Source organism: Lutjanus erythropterus, chromosome 15, assembly GCF_056507025.1.
Source record: "Lutjanus erythropterus isolate fLutEry1 chromosome 15, fLutEry1.hap2, whole genome shotgun sequence".
Taxonomy (NCBI): domain Eukaryota; kingdom Metazoa; phylum Chordata; class Actinopteri; order Lutjaniformes; family Lutjanidae; genus Lutjanus; species Lutjanus erythropterus.
The window spans coordinates 14811466-14828884 of NC_139331.1; the positions used below are offsets into that span (position 1 = coordinate 14811466).

At 40.4% G+C, this 17419-nt stretch overlaps 1 protein-coding gene across 1 annotated transcript in view; it reads right to left on the bottom strand.

Moving 5' to 3' along the window:
* Window positions 1-13093: 13093 nt before the first annotated feature.
* LOC146314177 (MAM domain-containing glycosylphosphatidylinositol anchor protein 2) overlaps window positions 13094-17419 on the bottom strand; it is a 254799-nt gene continuing 250473 nt past the window's right edge. Inside the window, exons 16-18 of the mRNA XM_084737373.1 lie at window positions 16989-17119; window positions 16429-16525; window positions 13094-14927 (exon numbers count right to left, since the gene is read on the bottom strand). Of these exons, the coding sequence (XP_084593499.1) occupies window positions 14839-14927; window positions 16429-16525; window positions 16989-17119 (317 nt within the window). The 3' untranslated portion in view covers window positions 13094-14838. The remainder of the gene's footprint in view (window positions 14928-16428; window positions 16526-16988; window positions 17120-17419) is intronic.

The window sequence follows — 17419 nt, forward strand, 5'->3', positions numbered from 1 at the left end:
TTTTTCTTGGGAACCACGCTGAGTGTGTCATATGCTACAGGTTGTTGTTGTTCATTGTGTGTTGATGACATCCTTGATCACAATAGTTCACTACAGCACCACGGTTCCAAAAATCTTGAATGGAATCATTTCCACAGCTAATTTGGTGGCAAAGATTTGGGCTATAAAAGGGTTCTGGTAGAACGCACTAGGAGGATTCTTGTTAGCACCCTCAGAAGGCGGAGCGATTCTGACTAGAATACCAGAGGGAGTTATGAGTGGAACAATTACACCATTCTCTGGTGGAACCTCTCACAGATGGTTCTAGGTATAACCCTTTATGTGGGGATGTAGGCAGAACCACCTGAAATTGTTCCAGGTGTTCCCGGCCAAAGAACCCTATATGGTTCTTGTTAGCACGTTTAAATTGAAGAGTGTACTCGTATTGTTTTCAGATGATTTTGGAGTGTGTGAAAACTTTTAAATCTTGTTTAAAAACAATAACTTGAGCTTATTAAGTTGGAAAAAAGACGCTGTGAGGGAACAAAGGGTGTCTCAGGTAATAAATTAAATAAAATCCCAGTCGTGTGGCTCTTTTAGTTCCGTAATCGAAAGTAAAAATGTTGATGTGTTTTATTTTCAAAAGCAATCAACTTTAATAATCTCAGCTGAACACAAATTAATTTAAGCACAACACGTGTTGATGGCAAATAAATGAGCAGTGTTTCTTTATTGATAACGTGTCAGCGGTGCACCGGCCGCAGACGTGTCTGTCTCATGTTTGCCTGAACGACATTGACAAAGCTGGAATAACTGAACAGATATTGTTTGACTGACATGGGGAGGCCTGTCAAAGGAGCATTAGCAGACCATTAGCATTCCATGACATTTTCCCATCCGTCCAGAAAGCAGAGGTGGCCCTGTAAACAAAGTGCTGTTGCGGTGCATGGCAAGGAGAAAAGGGAATAGAATGTAATGTAAAATGGCATCGTTCAGTGGTCGAGATACCAGGTGCGCATTCTAATGCGGATCTACAGGCCAACCTCTGGCTGCCTGAAACAGAGGAGGGAGACGATAAGGGAGTGGACGAATGGGACATGCAGCAGGGTAATTGAAAGTGCTTGGGATTTTAAAGGCCAAATGCTACCAGGGGTTATCAGCTGCAGAAACAATCTGAATTTTATATGGGAGTAACTTATTATCCAGACAAAAGGGAGGTTTGTCACGCTTCACAGAGGGCACGCAGGATAAAACAAGATCATAAAGGCCACAAGCAAACTTTGGAGAGCCTTTAAAGCACTGTAAAATTACTTTTAGCACCTCGTGTGCAGGAACAATGTTTGGATTGTGTACTCAACACCCTTCTGAATAAACGTGCTCCAGCTACCACCAGCCAATCCCGTCACAGTAATTGTCTGTGTAATGGAACAAACTCCATAATGTGGTGCTGATGCTTTTTTCATGAATCCACACACATTTAAAGAGATCACAACTCAGATATCAGTAAAGAGGCTGGTTACACTTTATTTAAAGGGGTGTACATAAGATTGTCATTAAATGGTTATAACCATGTCATGACACCTGTCATGAACATGAAGGTGTCTTAATCAAATAAGACAAAATGTCTTGACTTTAACTAAAAGAATAATGTCTTTGTTATGCCAACTTGACATTATGAAACTATTTAGCTTTATGTTTATGGCATTATATTATAAGTGTGTCATGAATATTTTTCTCGACCGTAAGTAAAATGTTACATTTTGGACTTATCATAAAGATGTAATTTATTACACTGTGAAAGGATTTTATAATGGTGTCGTAAATAATTTACCATTTGGACTTAAAGATGTCATTGTCATGTCAAGTTGTCATAACAAGGACATTATTAGCTTGATTAATGTCAAGTTATCATAATGAAAACATCTCAAAAAATGTCAACTTTGCATTAAATTGATATACTTGACAGAATGACACTTAGCAACAACATTAATAAAGACTCCTTTGACCTTGAAAAGTGTCATGACACGTTTGTGATAGTTGTGCTAGTGTAACAATAAATAAAGTGTTAAAAGCCGGGTTATGACAGTGTAATGACGGTCTTATGCAGACCTCTTCAAATAAAGTGTTACCAAGAGGCTTATGTTATCACGCAGAGCAAAACAAACCTGAAAATGAAGGTGAGATCTGCAGAATCTGTCATCTTGTGTTTCTGATTGGCCATCACTGAGCGACCAATTTTCCCAACAGTGCCGTGGGGGAAAGACACACCGAGGCTACAAAATATTGTTGAGACAAATAAATGTTTTGTCATATGTGGATGCTGCTCACAGTCACGTACTGTACGTGTGCACCCACATAACCTACACAAACACACAAAGCTATAGCATTCTCTAAATCAGTGGGCAGCCTTAGGAAAGCCCCAAGGCTAAAGGAAGACTGATGACAAAATCTGCATCACATAAAGCAATAACACTCTCCCGCTGTTCCCCAAGGGTACAGGGCTGAAAAACAACACAACTGGCAGATTCCTCCACTCCCGGTAAAAAAAAATATAACAACTTGCCTTCCAGAAGTATGGTCACAGCTTGGCCTTGGGGACTGCTGGCTATATGGTGGAGATTGCATATTATGCCCTCCAGCAAGGCCTCGCTGTGTGGAAGAAGCCAAAACAGTGTAAACACATCATCCTGACATGCCTTTCTGTATTTGTCTGTATTGTATGAACACAGAATTGAAGCTTGGTCTTTCAGTGACCTTCTAAAACGGGTACAATATCTTTATAGTAGAGTTATAGTTCATATTTTGGGAAATACATACGTTTTCACATTGTTGCAGTGGGTTACATGAGAAAATCTCTCAGTCTCATGTTAGTGCATTAAGACCCACGAGACAATTAGCTTAGCTCAGCATTAAGACTGGAAGCAGGTGGAAAGGGGACTGCCTATTGTTCCAACAATCCATTATTCAGAAACCCCAGTAATGTCCCATTGGACAGAAAGCCCATTTGTCCAACATCCTGTTATTCTGAAAACAAAAGCCCACTGCTTCTAAAGCCTGTTGATCTGAAAATGCACACTCTGACTCTCCCTGGAATGTGTTGTTCTTACTATCTTTGTGTGTTTGATGTGCAAACATCAGGTGACTGACCATCATCGTGGTAATAATAATAAACACACAGTTAACATATACAGTACTTTATGATACAATACTTGGTTAGGGTTGGAAAAAGATTGTGGTTTAGGTTCAAATAAGTCAGTTAGTTAGGTCAGTTAAGTTAGGTATGTTTGGAGGAGTGGGCCTTTGGAGCATTGGGTGGTTGTTTGCAAGATTACAGGCAAATGGGCTTTCAGTCCAACGGGACATTTTTTGGACTATTGAGGTTTTGGAGTAATGGGCCATCGGAACAATGGCATGACACTGGTGGAAGTTAAGTTCAAAGTTAAAAAAAATACCTGGCAACACCTCTAAACCTCAACTGTTTAACACATTGTATCTTGTTCATTTTATAGCAAGTTGCATGTTGTAACTATGTCTGATCAGGTAGGCACAGTGACTTCCTGGAACCTGGAATTTTTTTTTATTTGTATTTGTAACTAGATAAAAGGTGTTAATGGCAGTTGCGGTGGCGGCACAGGTGGATTTGCTCTATTACACCAGTGCGGTTGCCTTTTTTGCCACGTCTGCAAGATAGCAAATGCACTTGTGCCTGGTCTGTGCGGCCATGAGTGTGGCCCAATTGGCCTGTTTGCTCAAGATAGCACTCGGCGCATTAGTCCAAAACGCGCGCCCACACATCTCCACAATCACTAAAAACCTTCATTTATGTTCAGTCTTTTCCCCATATAGGAGGGTTAATTAGCAAAGTGTCCTCTGAATATATTTTCTGTTGGCAAGACAGTGTAAATGTTGAAAGTGTACTGGTGTGTGTGTGTGAGTGTGTAAAATTATTCTGACTATAAGGAATCAGGAATTATTATTATAATTAAAGCCTACTAAATCTCAGTAGACCTGCAAAGTACACACGGGATGGGATCACAGCTGTCAGATCATCTTTAATTTTAATTTTTTTAATTTTAATTTTGATCTTTAAGATCAGTCACATGACAGCTGGAGCAGCTGTAGTCTTTGTCTCTGTGTGTTTATTGTGATCCAGACAGTTATGATCTATAAAATACAAAATGAACAAGATCTCATAACTGATGTTGAGACCAGTCTGACCCAGGGAGACCCGTGCTTAAACCTTTTTTTTTTTGTTTCCTCCTGGTAAATCCGTTGTCATCCTGCCATCACTTGCGGTCCTGGCACACCTGCTTCTTGAAGGTAATGAGAGCCAACTTTCTGATTGGTTTATTAAACTAAACCTAAACTCAACAGCAAATTAATCAAGGCACTTTGGCGCAGCTGATAGGTTTATCTTGCTGTGCGCTGCTGGCGCAAGGGGCGGGACAGGACAGGACAGGATACCCCTGGGCCCTGAAGCAAGCCAGTGAAGATGGATTTGGACACACCATGTATAAATTTGTGCTTTCCACTTGTGCTTTAGATCAGCATTAGAAAAACTAAGTGCCTCCTGGTTCTAGCTAAAAAATAGGTTGATATTTAGAGTAAGAACATAGTATTTCTGAACTTTAAATATGAAGCTATAGAAACAGAAGGCTATTAGCTTAGCTTAGCATGAAGACTGGAAGCAGCTAGCCTGATTTTATTCTCAATCTCGTCATGAAAGTAAAAAACCTTATCTCTTAAAACGCTGACTCCACCCATCAAAATGCAATGCGTATTTCCTTGAGGTTTAACAAACATGTTGAAAATACATTTGCAAAGTAATTTTTCTTTGAATGTTTGAACACTGCATTATTCACATCCATGCTAACTAGCCTGCAGACTTCTTCACTGCCTTTGTTGGTGAATTATTGTGTTTCTTGACACCAAAGCATCATCTGTTGATCAGTGTAATAGTGTGAAACCATGGTTGGAATGTGTATTGCACATTCTAGTGTGGCTCTCAACCCGAGTCTGAGAGAGTATTAACTGAGACTAGCCAAAACATTAAAAAAAAAGTTGTTTTTTTATGTCCAAAATAGTCCCAAGTCTGATGCAGTTAGTATAAGTTGAAGTGTTGAGTTTGTGTTACCGTCACACAATTGTTACCATTTTTGTACCACTGCTGCCTGTTTACACTGACTACATGTGTGGACAGTGCACCTTTTAAATGACTGTCAAAAGACATTGAGCCTCATTGTTTTCTTTTTTTTCTCTCATATTTGTTCTCAAGGCACCAAGAGGGAAATATGAAAATCCTACATTGGATTCATGAAACGTATTTTGATGGTCAAATCTGTTCTTACCCACCTGAGTATGCTGATGAACCATGTTTGAGCTTAAATTGGATGCACGTGCCACGAAGTTTACAATTAGCATGTGGAAACACCCAAATAAATCCATATAAGGGCAGCAGACTGATCTGCTGGCAACAAGCCACATGACATTTGACAGGTGACGAAAGAGAAAAGAAGGAAAGCAGAAAGGAAATAACCATAGAGAAACAAAAAAATAAATAAAAAAGCAGACAGAGGAACGCATTGGAGGATCACTGGAGAGGTTTCAAGAGGTTTCTCTGTTGGGAGGCAGCAGGTGCAGCAGGTGTGCTTTGTCCAAACCTGTTGGGTTTGGGTCGGGTATCCCTCCGCGTGACCTTTTGCTGCATGCACAAGAACAAACAAAACCATTGCTTCATATCATTATTAGTGGTCAAAAAAATCTGCAGGGTGCCTTTAACTTCCATGGGAGTCTGGATCGTTCATCATCAGCATTTTTCTGACCTTGTGGTTATTTAAAAACAAAACAACAAAAAAGAATGTGGTGTTCCTGTATATTTATCATATCAAAGAGATGGACTGCACAGGAACAAAAGAAGAAAAAAAGTCATTTCAGGCTGTGTACAGTAGCTTGTACTCAGGTCGCCACTCTACAGAATAAGCTTTGCTAGTTGGGAGGCCCCTGCTGGCTAACCTTTGGACGACTTTCAAGTCCCCCTGTATACCATTGTTGTTCTCCCCCGTCTTTCCCTCAGATGTCCACAATCACGTGCATGCTCTCAACTCTGAGAGGCCAGCAAGCATGCTAGCTCCTCAGAAGAACCACAAACTGGGGAGCTCTGTCAAAAGAACAATTTACACAACACAATAGCTTTTGTTTGCAGCCCTTTGAGTGGGAGACAGGTGGTCACTGTGGGAATAACTTGGCTCTCCCTTTGAAAAACTATGGGGACAAAGGTGTCAAGTACAGGCGAGCCACAGAAATAAGAGGATCTGTGTTAAAGCACGAAGCATATAATATGGGACATTGTGCTCTATTCTGTCCTGTTTCACTTTACTTCGTACTGCACAATAGAAGATGTATTAGACACAGCACATAAAATATTCCTTTTCTTTATTTTTTCATTAGTTGCAGGTATGGCACAAAAAATGGGTGATAAATTCAAAGAAATACAGTGAAAAAGAAGCCTGATCATATATAAATATAGAGCACGTAACAGAGAAGAGTGACAGGTCATCATTACAGGGTGTCGGCACAGAACAAGATAAATAACATCACTGAAACAACAGCTTTCTCAACAACCTTGATATTACAGCATCAAATCTCATTATTTCCAGGGGTCTTTTCAAGAACGGGGGGTGGGTGGGCGGAGATTTCTGGACGGTGGCGGAGCAACTTCATCTTGTCACACTGGACAAGTAAAAACGGAGTCCGTGCGAGCGTTCGTGTTGCTCCTGCCTGGTCTGCAATTTCCTGATCAGAGCAGAAAGAGGAAAGAGAGAGGAAAAACCAGCAAGAAGGAGTAGAGCAGATTCACTCCAACACCAGAGACAGTACAGGTACCAAGAGGTGGCAGTTTTCCCCAGTGGTGAAGTTGTCACACTGAGCAGCCATGCCATCAAATAACGACATGCTGCTTCTTCCCTGACAGAGTAAAATGAGATCTCTGAAATGTGTCTACCTCTTCCAGTTATTTAGTGAGACTGCAGTCAGCCTCCTGTTGAGAAGTCACTCACTACTGCCTGGCCGCTGTGTGAGAGTGAAAGAAACTCACTGCATTAGGATGGCAATTTTACTCCTGAAAAACATTCAACACAGGGGTAATGTTTCAGCTTTAATACGACAGACATTTTGTTCCTGTTTGAGTACTTCGTGTGAGCGCTTTTTTGACTGCCAAATTCACAGTGACCGCCAATTCTGTCGGTGCTGGTCGTGCCGAACCACAATGTCCCCCCCTGTCCTCCCCCGCCCCTCTTGGCACCAATTCTCTTTGCTTGAATCAATACCAAGAAAGCAGGGTGTGTGTAGTGACAATAGGGCTACCAGCTGCAATAGTGGAACTGAATGGTTATTCGGGGAGCTAAAATAGTGCAATGAATGGCACAATGTGACAAAGCCCTTCTTAGGTTGAACAGAAAATGAGAACATTTCCACTCAGAAAGAAATGTTGGGACTGTTCCTTTTAGAGAACCTCGAAGCACTGGGTATTAAACATTTCAATACAATAAATTATAGCTCTAACTAAGTAGGTAAACGTGTTAAAATTACAGCTGAATTACTTTAAAAATACCTTTCGACAAATTACATTAGAGCTGGAAACGGCTGAGCAGGACTTCAATTTCTAAGCGAGATCTTTTCTACTTTAAAGGGATAATTTGGATTATTTGATGTGAGGCTGTATGAGGTTCTTGTCAATGCTCAGTGCGTTAGCTTCAATAGAGGCTGGTCAGCAAGCTCTCAGAAGAAGCAGAAAGGGTCACCAGCATGGAAACTAAACAATGGACAGGGTTGGCCAAAAGTGGTATTCAAGCCACGTAAAATGATCAATTCATTTAAAAAAAAAGTCAATATCAGTTCAAGTGTACACTATATTTAGAATAATTTTACCACATCACCTTGTCGAAAGACAGGCTTTTCTGACAAGAAACTGCAATTACATAAGCTGGTTTCTCCAAACCAACCAGACTCCACTGGCAAAATCAATAATTTTACTATGCAGAACATGTTAGTTTCTGATCTACCGCTAACTCAATCTTTTAGTTTGTTTGTGTTACGGTGTGATTTTGTTCAGTCTGAACAAACCATTTAAAACACAATAACACAAAACAAACTAACAGATCGGGTCAGATGTAGACCATCTACTCCTGTTTTCTGTGAGGTAAAATTAGTCATTTTACTTATGGAGTTTGGTTGGATTGGAGAGAATGATATGTTGCTTACATAACAGCTGATTCCTGTCAGAAAAGGCTGTCTAACTCCAAAAGAGAGCAGTAAATATAGCATACACTTAAATACTAATATTGAATTAAACCTGTTGGCTCTTGTGGCTAAAATACATTTTGTTGCTGACCCTGTCCCCCACCATAACTAAAACACTGACTATCCAAAAGTACCTCATATAACCCCACTTCAAATAATCTGAACGATTCCTTTTTCACAAGGTATGCACTTTCTAGGAATTAAGGCAATACTTTGTATTAAATTACATTTTCTCACATAGCAACTGGTCATGGTTCTACTCACATGGATAGGTTTAATCAAATTTACCAAAGAAGCTGGGAAATTGTTTCAACATACTGCATGTTGCTGCAATTACGTTCAATCTGCAGCCTGCACAAACTCTGACGGACCACATCCTTTAATGCTACAGTACCTCCATTTTAATGGTATTAATGTGAGCACTGGGTACATTCATGCACAACTGCATAATTCATTTTGTATTCATCAATGCACAAAACAAATAACAGTTTTTTGTTGTTTTTTTTTTTTTAAAGAAACTTGGATGAAACTGCACTGAAAACAAGTCTTTGTTTGTTTCCTTGGTACTCCAGGACTTTACCATATCAGAAAAAAGGTTATTTCCTTTTCAGTTCAATTAAGAACAATATGTACCATTTATGTTCTACAAAGTTAACAAGTCAAATGTGTTATTTTTCAGTACAGAAGGTGAAACTGCTTTCTTTCTGTCTCTGTACTGCAGACTGCTTCACTCCCCCCAACACCCCTATTGCCTTTTTCTACGCAATAAAGATCAGTTTTCAGCACTGTTACAAAGGAAAAAAGCAATTTCTAGTGTATACTGTGACGATGTAATGCAATGCAATACAACTGACCCAAATACCTTATTTATAATGTGCAGTATTTGTCAATACCACCAGCTTTAGTTCTGTAGTGCTGACTGAATTCTATGGTGCATTTTCAGGCTGTACTTTCGAGTGGTTTTATTTGATTGCATCATATAGAAAGGTGCCCTGAAACGCTTTCCATCTGATTTACATTTACTGCATGGAGAGGCATAAACATAATACAATCAAATACAACACCATCACAAAGTACTGCTTCAAAAATGACTACAAAGTTAAGTCAACACATTTCTGACACAATGTCAACAGCAAAGGAATTAATTATTTGAAGCAAAAAAGAAAAAAAAAGGATTTTTAGCAAATGTTTATAGAGTTAGATGTGGTGGAAAGAACTCTGCTGTTTTAGAAGCTCTGAAAGAAAATGGGACCGATTTCACGAACCACCTTAAGTTTGTCCTGTGAGCAAAATACTGTCCAAAGCTAAGAGGTTCACTTAGAAGCAATAAAGACTGTCTCTTTGCCTAAGTGTTTAGACTAAAGCCTATAACCTGCTTTAGCAACCTTTGATATAGATACAAGAATATGATGGCAACTGTGCACCTGCATGAATATGATTGGACATCACTAGTCAGCTGACAGCCACACAGCTGGTGATTAAGCCAGTGATTGTGAAGCATGAACAAAACAGCTGATGCCAATCAAGTGATGCAACAGTGGCTTCAGTACTCTGCCTGCACTAATGCTTTGCTCTATTTGAGAACGTGCTACTCATCACCAGACAGTCGCAGTAGAATTTTTGCATGACGACACAATAATAAATAAAAGAATAGAGACTTTTAAATTTTGTTATTGTGAAAGTGTTTTCAAAGACTGAACTGAATAGATTCCAAGAAAGGTCGACTAAGAAGAAAGGAGAAAAACGTCTCCTGTCCTTTTATTTTTGTAACCCTCTATTAAAATTTATGGCGCTATCAGCACGACTGCAGACTGTGACATGAGCGTCAAACTAAAGTGGCTGCTGTGAGAAACATCTGATACGGCGAGTGCTGGTGGGGAAAAACAAATGTCTTGGGCCCAGGCACAGTGATGTGAAAACAAACCGCTTGGCACACGTGGACACATTCAGCTCCAGAGCCCAAAATAATCAGGAGCTACACACACCTCAAACCCATTTCCCCACCGTTAGTTTATGAACACTTCACACCTTCCACAACTACAGAAGCCTCTAATCATCAAAATAAAGTCAGTAAACACTGCACGAAAGAAAACTGTCACACAACACTGTTTACATATTCAAAAACTGTTAATCCCTTCCAATTGTACTTTTGAAGTAGCTTAGAGGACTTTTATCAATAAATAGAGCAGAGCTGAGTGTGTAAGCTACTCACCAGCCTCACATCCCTCGTATACACAAAGGGCACAGGCTGACACAGGGTGTGTGAATTGCACAGAAATGGAAATCAAGGGTATGGTGAGAGCTGTAATACCATGGAAACAAACAATGATTCATTTTTCAGTCCAATTTCAACCGCCACTCTGGGAAAATTAGACAATATTTCCTTCACACAGATGAAAATTTTGCAGATATGTTTGAATGTACCCAGATTTTAATAATATACATCACAAAGGTAGGATAAAAATCATGTCTGCCATCATTTTTGAAAGGCTAATACCGATTCCAACATACACAAAACAACTTTCACAGTATGGTGACTTAAAGGAAATATACAGGAGTTTTTCAAACTCTGGCTGTTATCTTAAAGCAACAGTTTGACATTTTGGGGAAGTATACTTTGCTTTGCATGTTTGCTGAGCGTTAGACGAGAAGATTGATACCACACACATCTGTATGGCAAATAAAGGCCAGTGAGCTTAGCTTAGCTTAGCTCAGCTAGCCTGGCTTTGTCAGAAGCTAACAAACCCCCCTATCAGTACTCCAAAAGCTCACTAATAAACATGCTGTATTTTGTTTGTTTGATGCATCCAAAAACCGAAGAGTAAAAATAACAATTTGTGGTTTTTGTGCCGGACTATTTCTCGGCTGAGAGCAGTGATTTCCAGTGTAGGTATTAAGATGTGCTCAGACTGCTGCCTTGCTCAGGGATCTTCATTTACAGATGATGGACGTGACGGACACATTATGTTTGGCTGTATGGACAGGAGCTCTCGTTGTGGCCACGTTAAGAACAAGAAGATATATTTTCATATTTACTTTCTCACTTTGTTTTGTGATATAATATTTGGTCAAGAGTTCTCTCTGGTGTTAGTTTGTTAGCTAAAGCTAGCTAGCATTAATTAAATATGCAATATTAACTGCTCAACATCTTCAGATTAAAATTGCAGCGTTTACATGACATAAACTTAGTGACATCATTTCTGTTTGTTTGTATACGGCATTCGTACTTTCCAACATACAGCCAGACATAATGTGTCCGTCACATTCATCATCTGTGAATGCAAAACAGAGCAGCATGACAAAACTCTCTGCAAGTTGTCTGGCAGACTTGTGGAGACAATCCCCATTAAACTTGTCCTTTTTATTATTTAGGTTTTGTATGACTTAAAGATGGAAAATATAAAGTGTGAATTAGTGAGCTTTAGAGGTGCTGATATGTGGATTTTGTTCCCTTCAGACACAACCAGGCTAGCTGTTATACTAAGCTAAGCTAACGGGTTTTCAGCAAGAAAACCCAAAATGTGAAACTACTGCTTTAAAAAAAGACGAAAAGTGCTACCAAAGGCATTTTTTTCATTCAAATCCAGCTGTAATTTATACTCATTCATGTACTTCGAGGTGTAGTTACTATTACTTGAGGATTTCGTATTGTCGTCATGATCTGACCAGGTGCTCCGTGTGTAAAAGAAACAATTACCAAAATATCTCAAGGAACTCAAATCCATACTCAGTAACAGTAACGACTGCACAGGGCACTTTGGCACTTTTTCTTTACCTACTATACCGCAGGAGGATATAGTGTAACGGCTAGCTAATGGTTATTAAATCTGAGCTTATATTTTTGGAAATCGTGTCAAAGTCGGACGAACTTTATGTTCATGATGTGTCCAAAACAACCTATGAAAGTCTGAAAGTTCTCATCATCAAAAGCACACGCACACGCACACACACAAAAAAACATGTTTTAGTAAAACATTACATCTAGTAAGACTGTAAGAAAAGAACTCCCCCCAGAACTCCATTTACATTCATTGTGATCTGGGCCTCACGGAAATAAAAAACAAAACAAAACACAGAAATGAAAGAGAAGAAAAAAAAAAGGACAGGAATGGATAGCAGATAACAGCAGTGATTATGTCTCTGTAACAACATCATACAGACAGACCATAATGATATTGTAAGGATGCCCTGAAATGCTCATCATTCTGCTCTGTTTTGCTTAGCATATTTATCATCTTTACATGTATCAGTTTCTTATCACACCTATTGTACACAGCTTTATGTTCACACATGTACATGACCCACTCGGACCAACCCAGGCTTCCACTGGAGAGGCTACATATGCTGAACAACCACAACACCAAACTGAACCTTTAACCCACTCATGAAGAATTCATTTATACTCGTGACTGGGTTCCCTTTGGGTTCTTTAGTGTTCTGGTTGCACTATAAATATGAATGTCACGAGTAAAAAAAATGCTCAATCTGCTGTTAACCGTGGACTTGTTTCAGAGTGTTGAAAAGCCAGTGGGAGTAGGTCACGTATGCGTGGAGAAATATAAAATGGATTTTTATATGTTGAGACCTTAAACTGTATGTTGTGCTTCCTGTACTCCAACATAAAACATTTATCATAAACCTTTGAATAGAGCTTCTTTAACATTTACAAGTTATACAGTTACCAAATTGGTTTACTTCTTATGCTTCCGTCAGCTTTGATACTTAAGCAATGCAAAGGGAGACAACAAGAAGGGAAAAGGAAGTTAAGTCATCTTCAACAGAAAAAATAAGAAACAAGACACAAGTCCTCAAAACATTTTTGTCATAACCAACAATGAACGGAATTTTTCATTTTCTTATTTTCTCTTTTTTACAATACATTTTTTAAAAACCCCGCTGGTTAAGGTTATGGTCTCAGGTAGATCTTCCACAGTCAATCTTCACAGTTTGTGTAAAAGCAGAGAAACATTCTCGCTAGAGTAATAAAATATCATGACTATTATTATGGTCATTATTATCTTTTATTCTCATATTGTTCCATATAAATGGTGGAGGATAGAGGGCGAGGCGTATCGCCCTAATGAAGAGCCTGCAGTCCCAAAGTTCCTACTCTCCTCCCTGTACAACGCAATGTTTTATTCAGCAGTTGTTCTTTTCTTTTTGTTAAAAAATGCTCACCCGCAGGGAAGGAGAAATATGGGAAGAGAGAGTCGACGAAATGTCTTTATCCTCCTGTATGATCTTAAACTGTCTTTCTGCAAAAAGATCCAGAGCCTCACTTTCACTGATGCCGCCGTTTTTATCCAAATTGTTTCCAAACCTGGTCTGCCAGCACTGCCCTCACATTGAACTACGCGTAGGCATAGGCATAGGCTTTGGCGCATGCACACACACAGACACACGCACACGCACACACTCACGCACGCACGCAGACACACAGACAAGTCCCATCAGGAGTTAAATCCGGGTGTAGCACAACCCCCATACTCCCTCTGAACACGCATGCCCTCCCATCAGCACTTGTGGGGCAAAAGAAACATGTAGAAAATAGCCCATCAGAGGAAACATGAACAGAGATGTGTCCGATGTTGATTAACACCCAGGCTCACGATTCGGTTTGTAATCTGAAGGCACTTTGTTTCATGGCAGAAAGTAAAGTGGCTTCTGTTCCACAGGCAGACCGCTGACTGAATATTCGAGTCAGGCCTCGCTAATCGGACCCTTCTCTACTCTCTGCCTGTCCCTCATCTCTTCCTCAACTCTCCTCTGCTCCCTCTCCACCTCTCCCTCTCATTTCAGCTCCTCTCTGCCCTCCAGTCAGGCTGTCTACACCTCCGCATTGTTTTGTTCTGCCACCATACCGTCGGTTGGCCACTTGGACTCGTGAGCACAGTGTTAAAAAGATACATAGGCAGCTACAGGGGGGAGTAAGCAGACAGAACTAAATGTTGCCAGAGTCCTTGTTTTTCTACAGTACAGCACCAAGCAGATAAAGAAATGCCAAGGAGTGACGTGAGGCTGGGCCAGAGTGAAAAACAAGTGTCGGTGATTGGCATCTGGTGCAAGAAGATGAAGATAAAGATACACAGAGAAAGGTCTGATTCCATGTATTTGTAACCAGGGAAAATGTTACTTCCTCTTCAAAAAGTCAGCAGTGTCTATATTCCGCCGCCTTCCAAAGATATTTTCATGACTTCATAAAATTGTTCTTGTGCTTTACAAACTGTCCTCCCTCGACGCTTGTGAACTCTTTCGCCAAAGTCCAGGCTTATTCATCGCCCACCTGTCTTTGTGCTCGTAAAGATGTCCCGAGTCCTGCACCGAGGGGTGTTTTTCTGGAAAAGAGGTCTCTTTAAAAAATTAGCGCATCTTCTTTATTACTTTTTGTGTAACTTTTTTATCACTATTTTTTCTCTCTCGCATGGATTTCAGTCCCTCCGTGGTCCGTCAGGGGTCCCCTGCTGCTTTCAGGATGCATGAATCTTTGGTGATTGGATGCCGAGGGTATAGTTCACAGACGGTGGGTCTGAATATTCGTCTCTAAGATGACAGAGAGAAGGGTCACCTCTGACCTTCCAGCAGGGTCATCACCAAGGTGACGCATAACAGGCATATATGGGAGGGTGTAGATGGAGCCGTGGCGCTGAGATCTGCACAGCAAGAAGGAAAGGAAGGAAATAATGGGTGCTATTGTTTTTATGTACTCCAAATAATAAAACACAAACATACATGACATGCAAAGAGACTTGTGTGTTTGTGTGTCACTTTCTTGCAGAAATTCAGATGACTATACCATTCATTACCACTCTTGTATATGTGCAATAAATATAGCTTAGTTAGCTTAGCATAAAAAAGTCAGTTGACACTGTAAAGAGTGTCCACATTGCGAGCAGGTTCGGTTTTAGGCAACAAAAGTACTTGGTTAAGTGTAGCAAAAGATCTTGGTTTGGGTTAAAATATTCCGTTATTCGTGTGTTACAAAGCCCTTTCTGGCAGAGGGATTTGAGGGCTAACTTCTCTCATTTGCACAACCTGCTCCCTACACTTAAATGCTCTTTACACTATGTCACCTCACTTCCTAAAGCCTCCCTGGGAGAAAGGCTTTCTGGCAGACAGCACTGATGGATAACTTTTCCCAGTACCTTTCTTGGCTTGGAGCAGTGACTTGCTGGAATCCAGGAAGCGCATTAGCACATAAATCCTCTTAAAACCACAAATTGACTTTTTTCACTTTGATTTTTCTACAAACACAATTAAAGAAGAAAACCTAAACAGTGAGCTGTAGATGTGCTGGCTGGCACATTTGGTTACCTTTGGACTGATCCAGGCTAGCTGTAACCTGCTTTTAGTCTTTAAGCTAAGCTAACCATCTCCTGGCAACAGTTTCATATTTTACAGAGAGACATGAGAGTGGTATCAGCCTTCTGATATATCTCTTGACAAAAAGATGATTAAATGTATTCTCAAAAATATCAAACTATTCGATTGTTAATCTTTCCCTCTTGCATCACATAAGATCATGCAAGATTTATGTGAGACTGAATTGCATAACTCTTGTACTGGACGACCACTCCTACAACATTAAAATGAATTAATTTTGTCGCTATGAATCATAATGGATCCAAATGACTAATCAAATCTTGCAGTAATAAATAGATAACATCACTGACTCTGATTTTCTTTTCAGATGGCCGGTTATTTTCCACCACTGACATGAAAATGAAAATAGATAACCCCGATTCCTTGTATGTTAAAGGGATGTCTATGTTGATAAAGCTTGTGACAATAATTTCCCTCCAACCATAAATAGCAGGAATGAAGCGTTTGCCTGCCTACCAATGTCACCTTGTCAATTGCAGGCCATTTTCTGTGTCCTGTTTTCTGCTTTTGCCTTCTGTCTGTTTGTTCCTGCAGCGCAATTACAGTGCTCCACTCAGCCGGCGTGGCTATCATTCATGTGATTACAACACTGTTGCCACGGCAACCGTGTTTTCCCCCGTGAGACGGTAGTTCAATGCTGGCAACTGTCTAAGATTAGATCCCCTCTCGTAAATCTCAACCTTGTCCAGCGAGGCAGAGCGAGAGCCCCGCAGCTCAGATAAGAGGGACACGAGAGGGGAATGGAGGAGGCAGAGACGTGGCGCTACTCACTGGGCGGTGGGTCTCGACACTCCCCTTCCTCCAGTGTGACATCATCGATGGCAATGTCTCCCTCGATGCCTGGTCCCCGGATACCTTCAAGTACCACCTGCAAAGAGAAAAACAAGTTTTAGCTTATTAAATGTTCAGCCTTAATAGAGCACAAAAACAAGACAATTAGCTGTAAGAATTGAGGATGCTTGTGGTGTTAGAGCAGTTAGATGTGAGAGTGGGAACAAAAAAAAAAACAGAAGTGCAGCTGAAACTATAATTACTTTCCACAACTGCCGCCGTAAAAATGATGGAGAATATTGCAGTTCTATATTCGCTACTCACAAAGATTAGGCTTCCTGATGGCAAAGCGTGAGTGATATTGCTTTCTCAACAGCAAACACTGTCTATGGATCCAGTCCACTTCTCTGCTTAATATCGAGGCTGGTGAAGTGCTACATCAATATGCAGCCCCCGAGAAAACTAATACTTCACCATACAAACACAGTCGCAGAAGAAAATAGAGGGCAACAAGGGGGAGTGCTGCCGCGTATTGGATTGATTAAGTTTTTTGGTCTCACCTGGAAGGATGCTGTCGGATGGATGCTTACTTTGGCCTGCTTCCAGCGTTCACCTTGGTTACCACTTAGCGACCACACAGGACCCTCGGAGGTTGTTTGGCCCTTCTGCTTTAGGAAGGCGTTTAGTGTTCCTGCGTGAAGGAGAGAGTCAGTCACACGTGGAGGTCAGCACACAGACACAAACATGATTACAATAAATGTGTAACAAGAAGAGTGCACTGATTAGAGTACAGATCTCCGCCAGGCAACAGATGATGAAGCATCTACTGTAATGACCCCACAGCTGCAAGATGCAATGCAGAGCTGAGATTTGAATAAACTGTTTGTATAGTACAGTATAGTGTAAAATATACTATACTATACCATACTACACCATACCATACTACACTATACTACACTAGACAATACTATACTATAATACACCATACTGC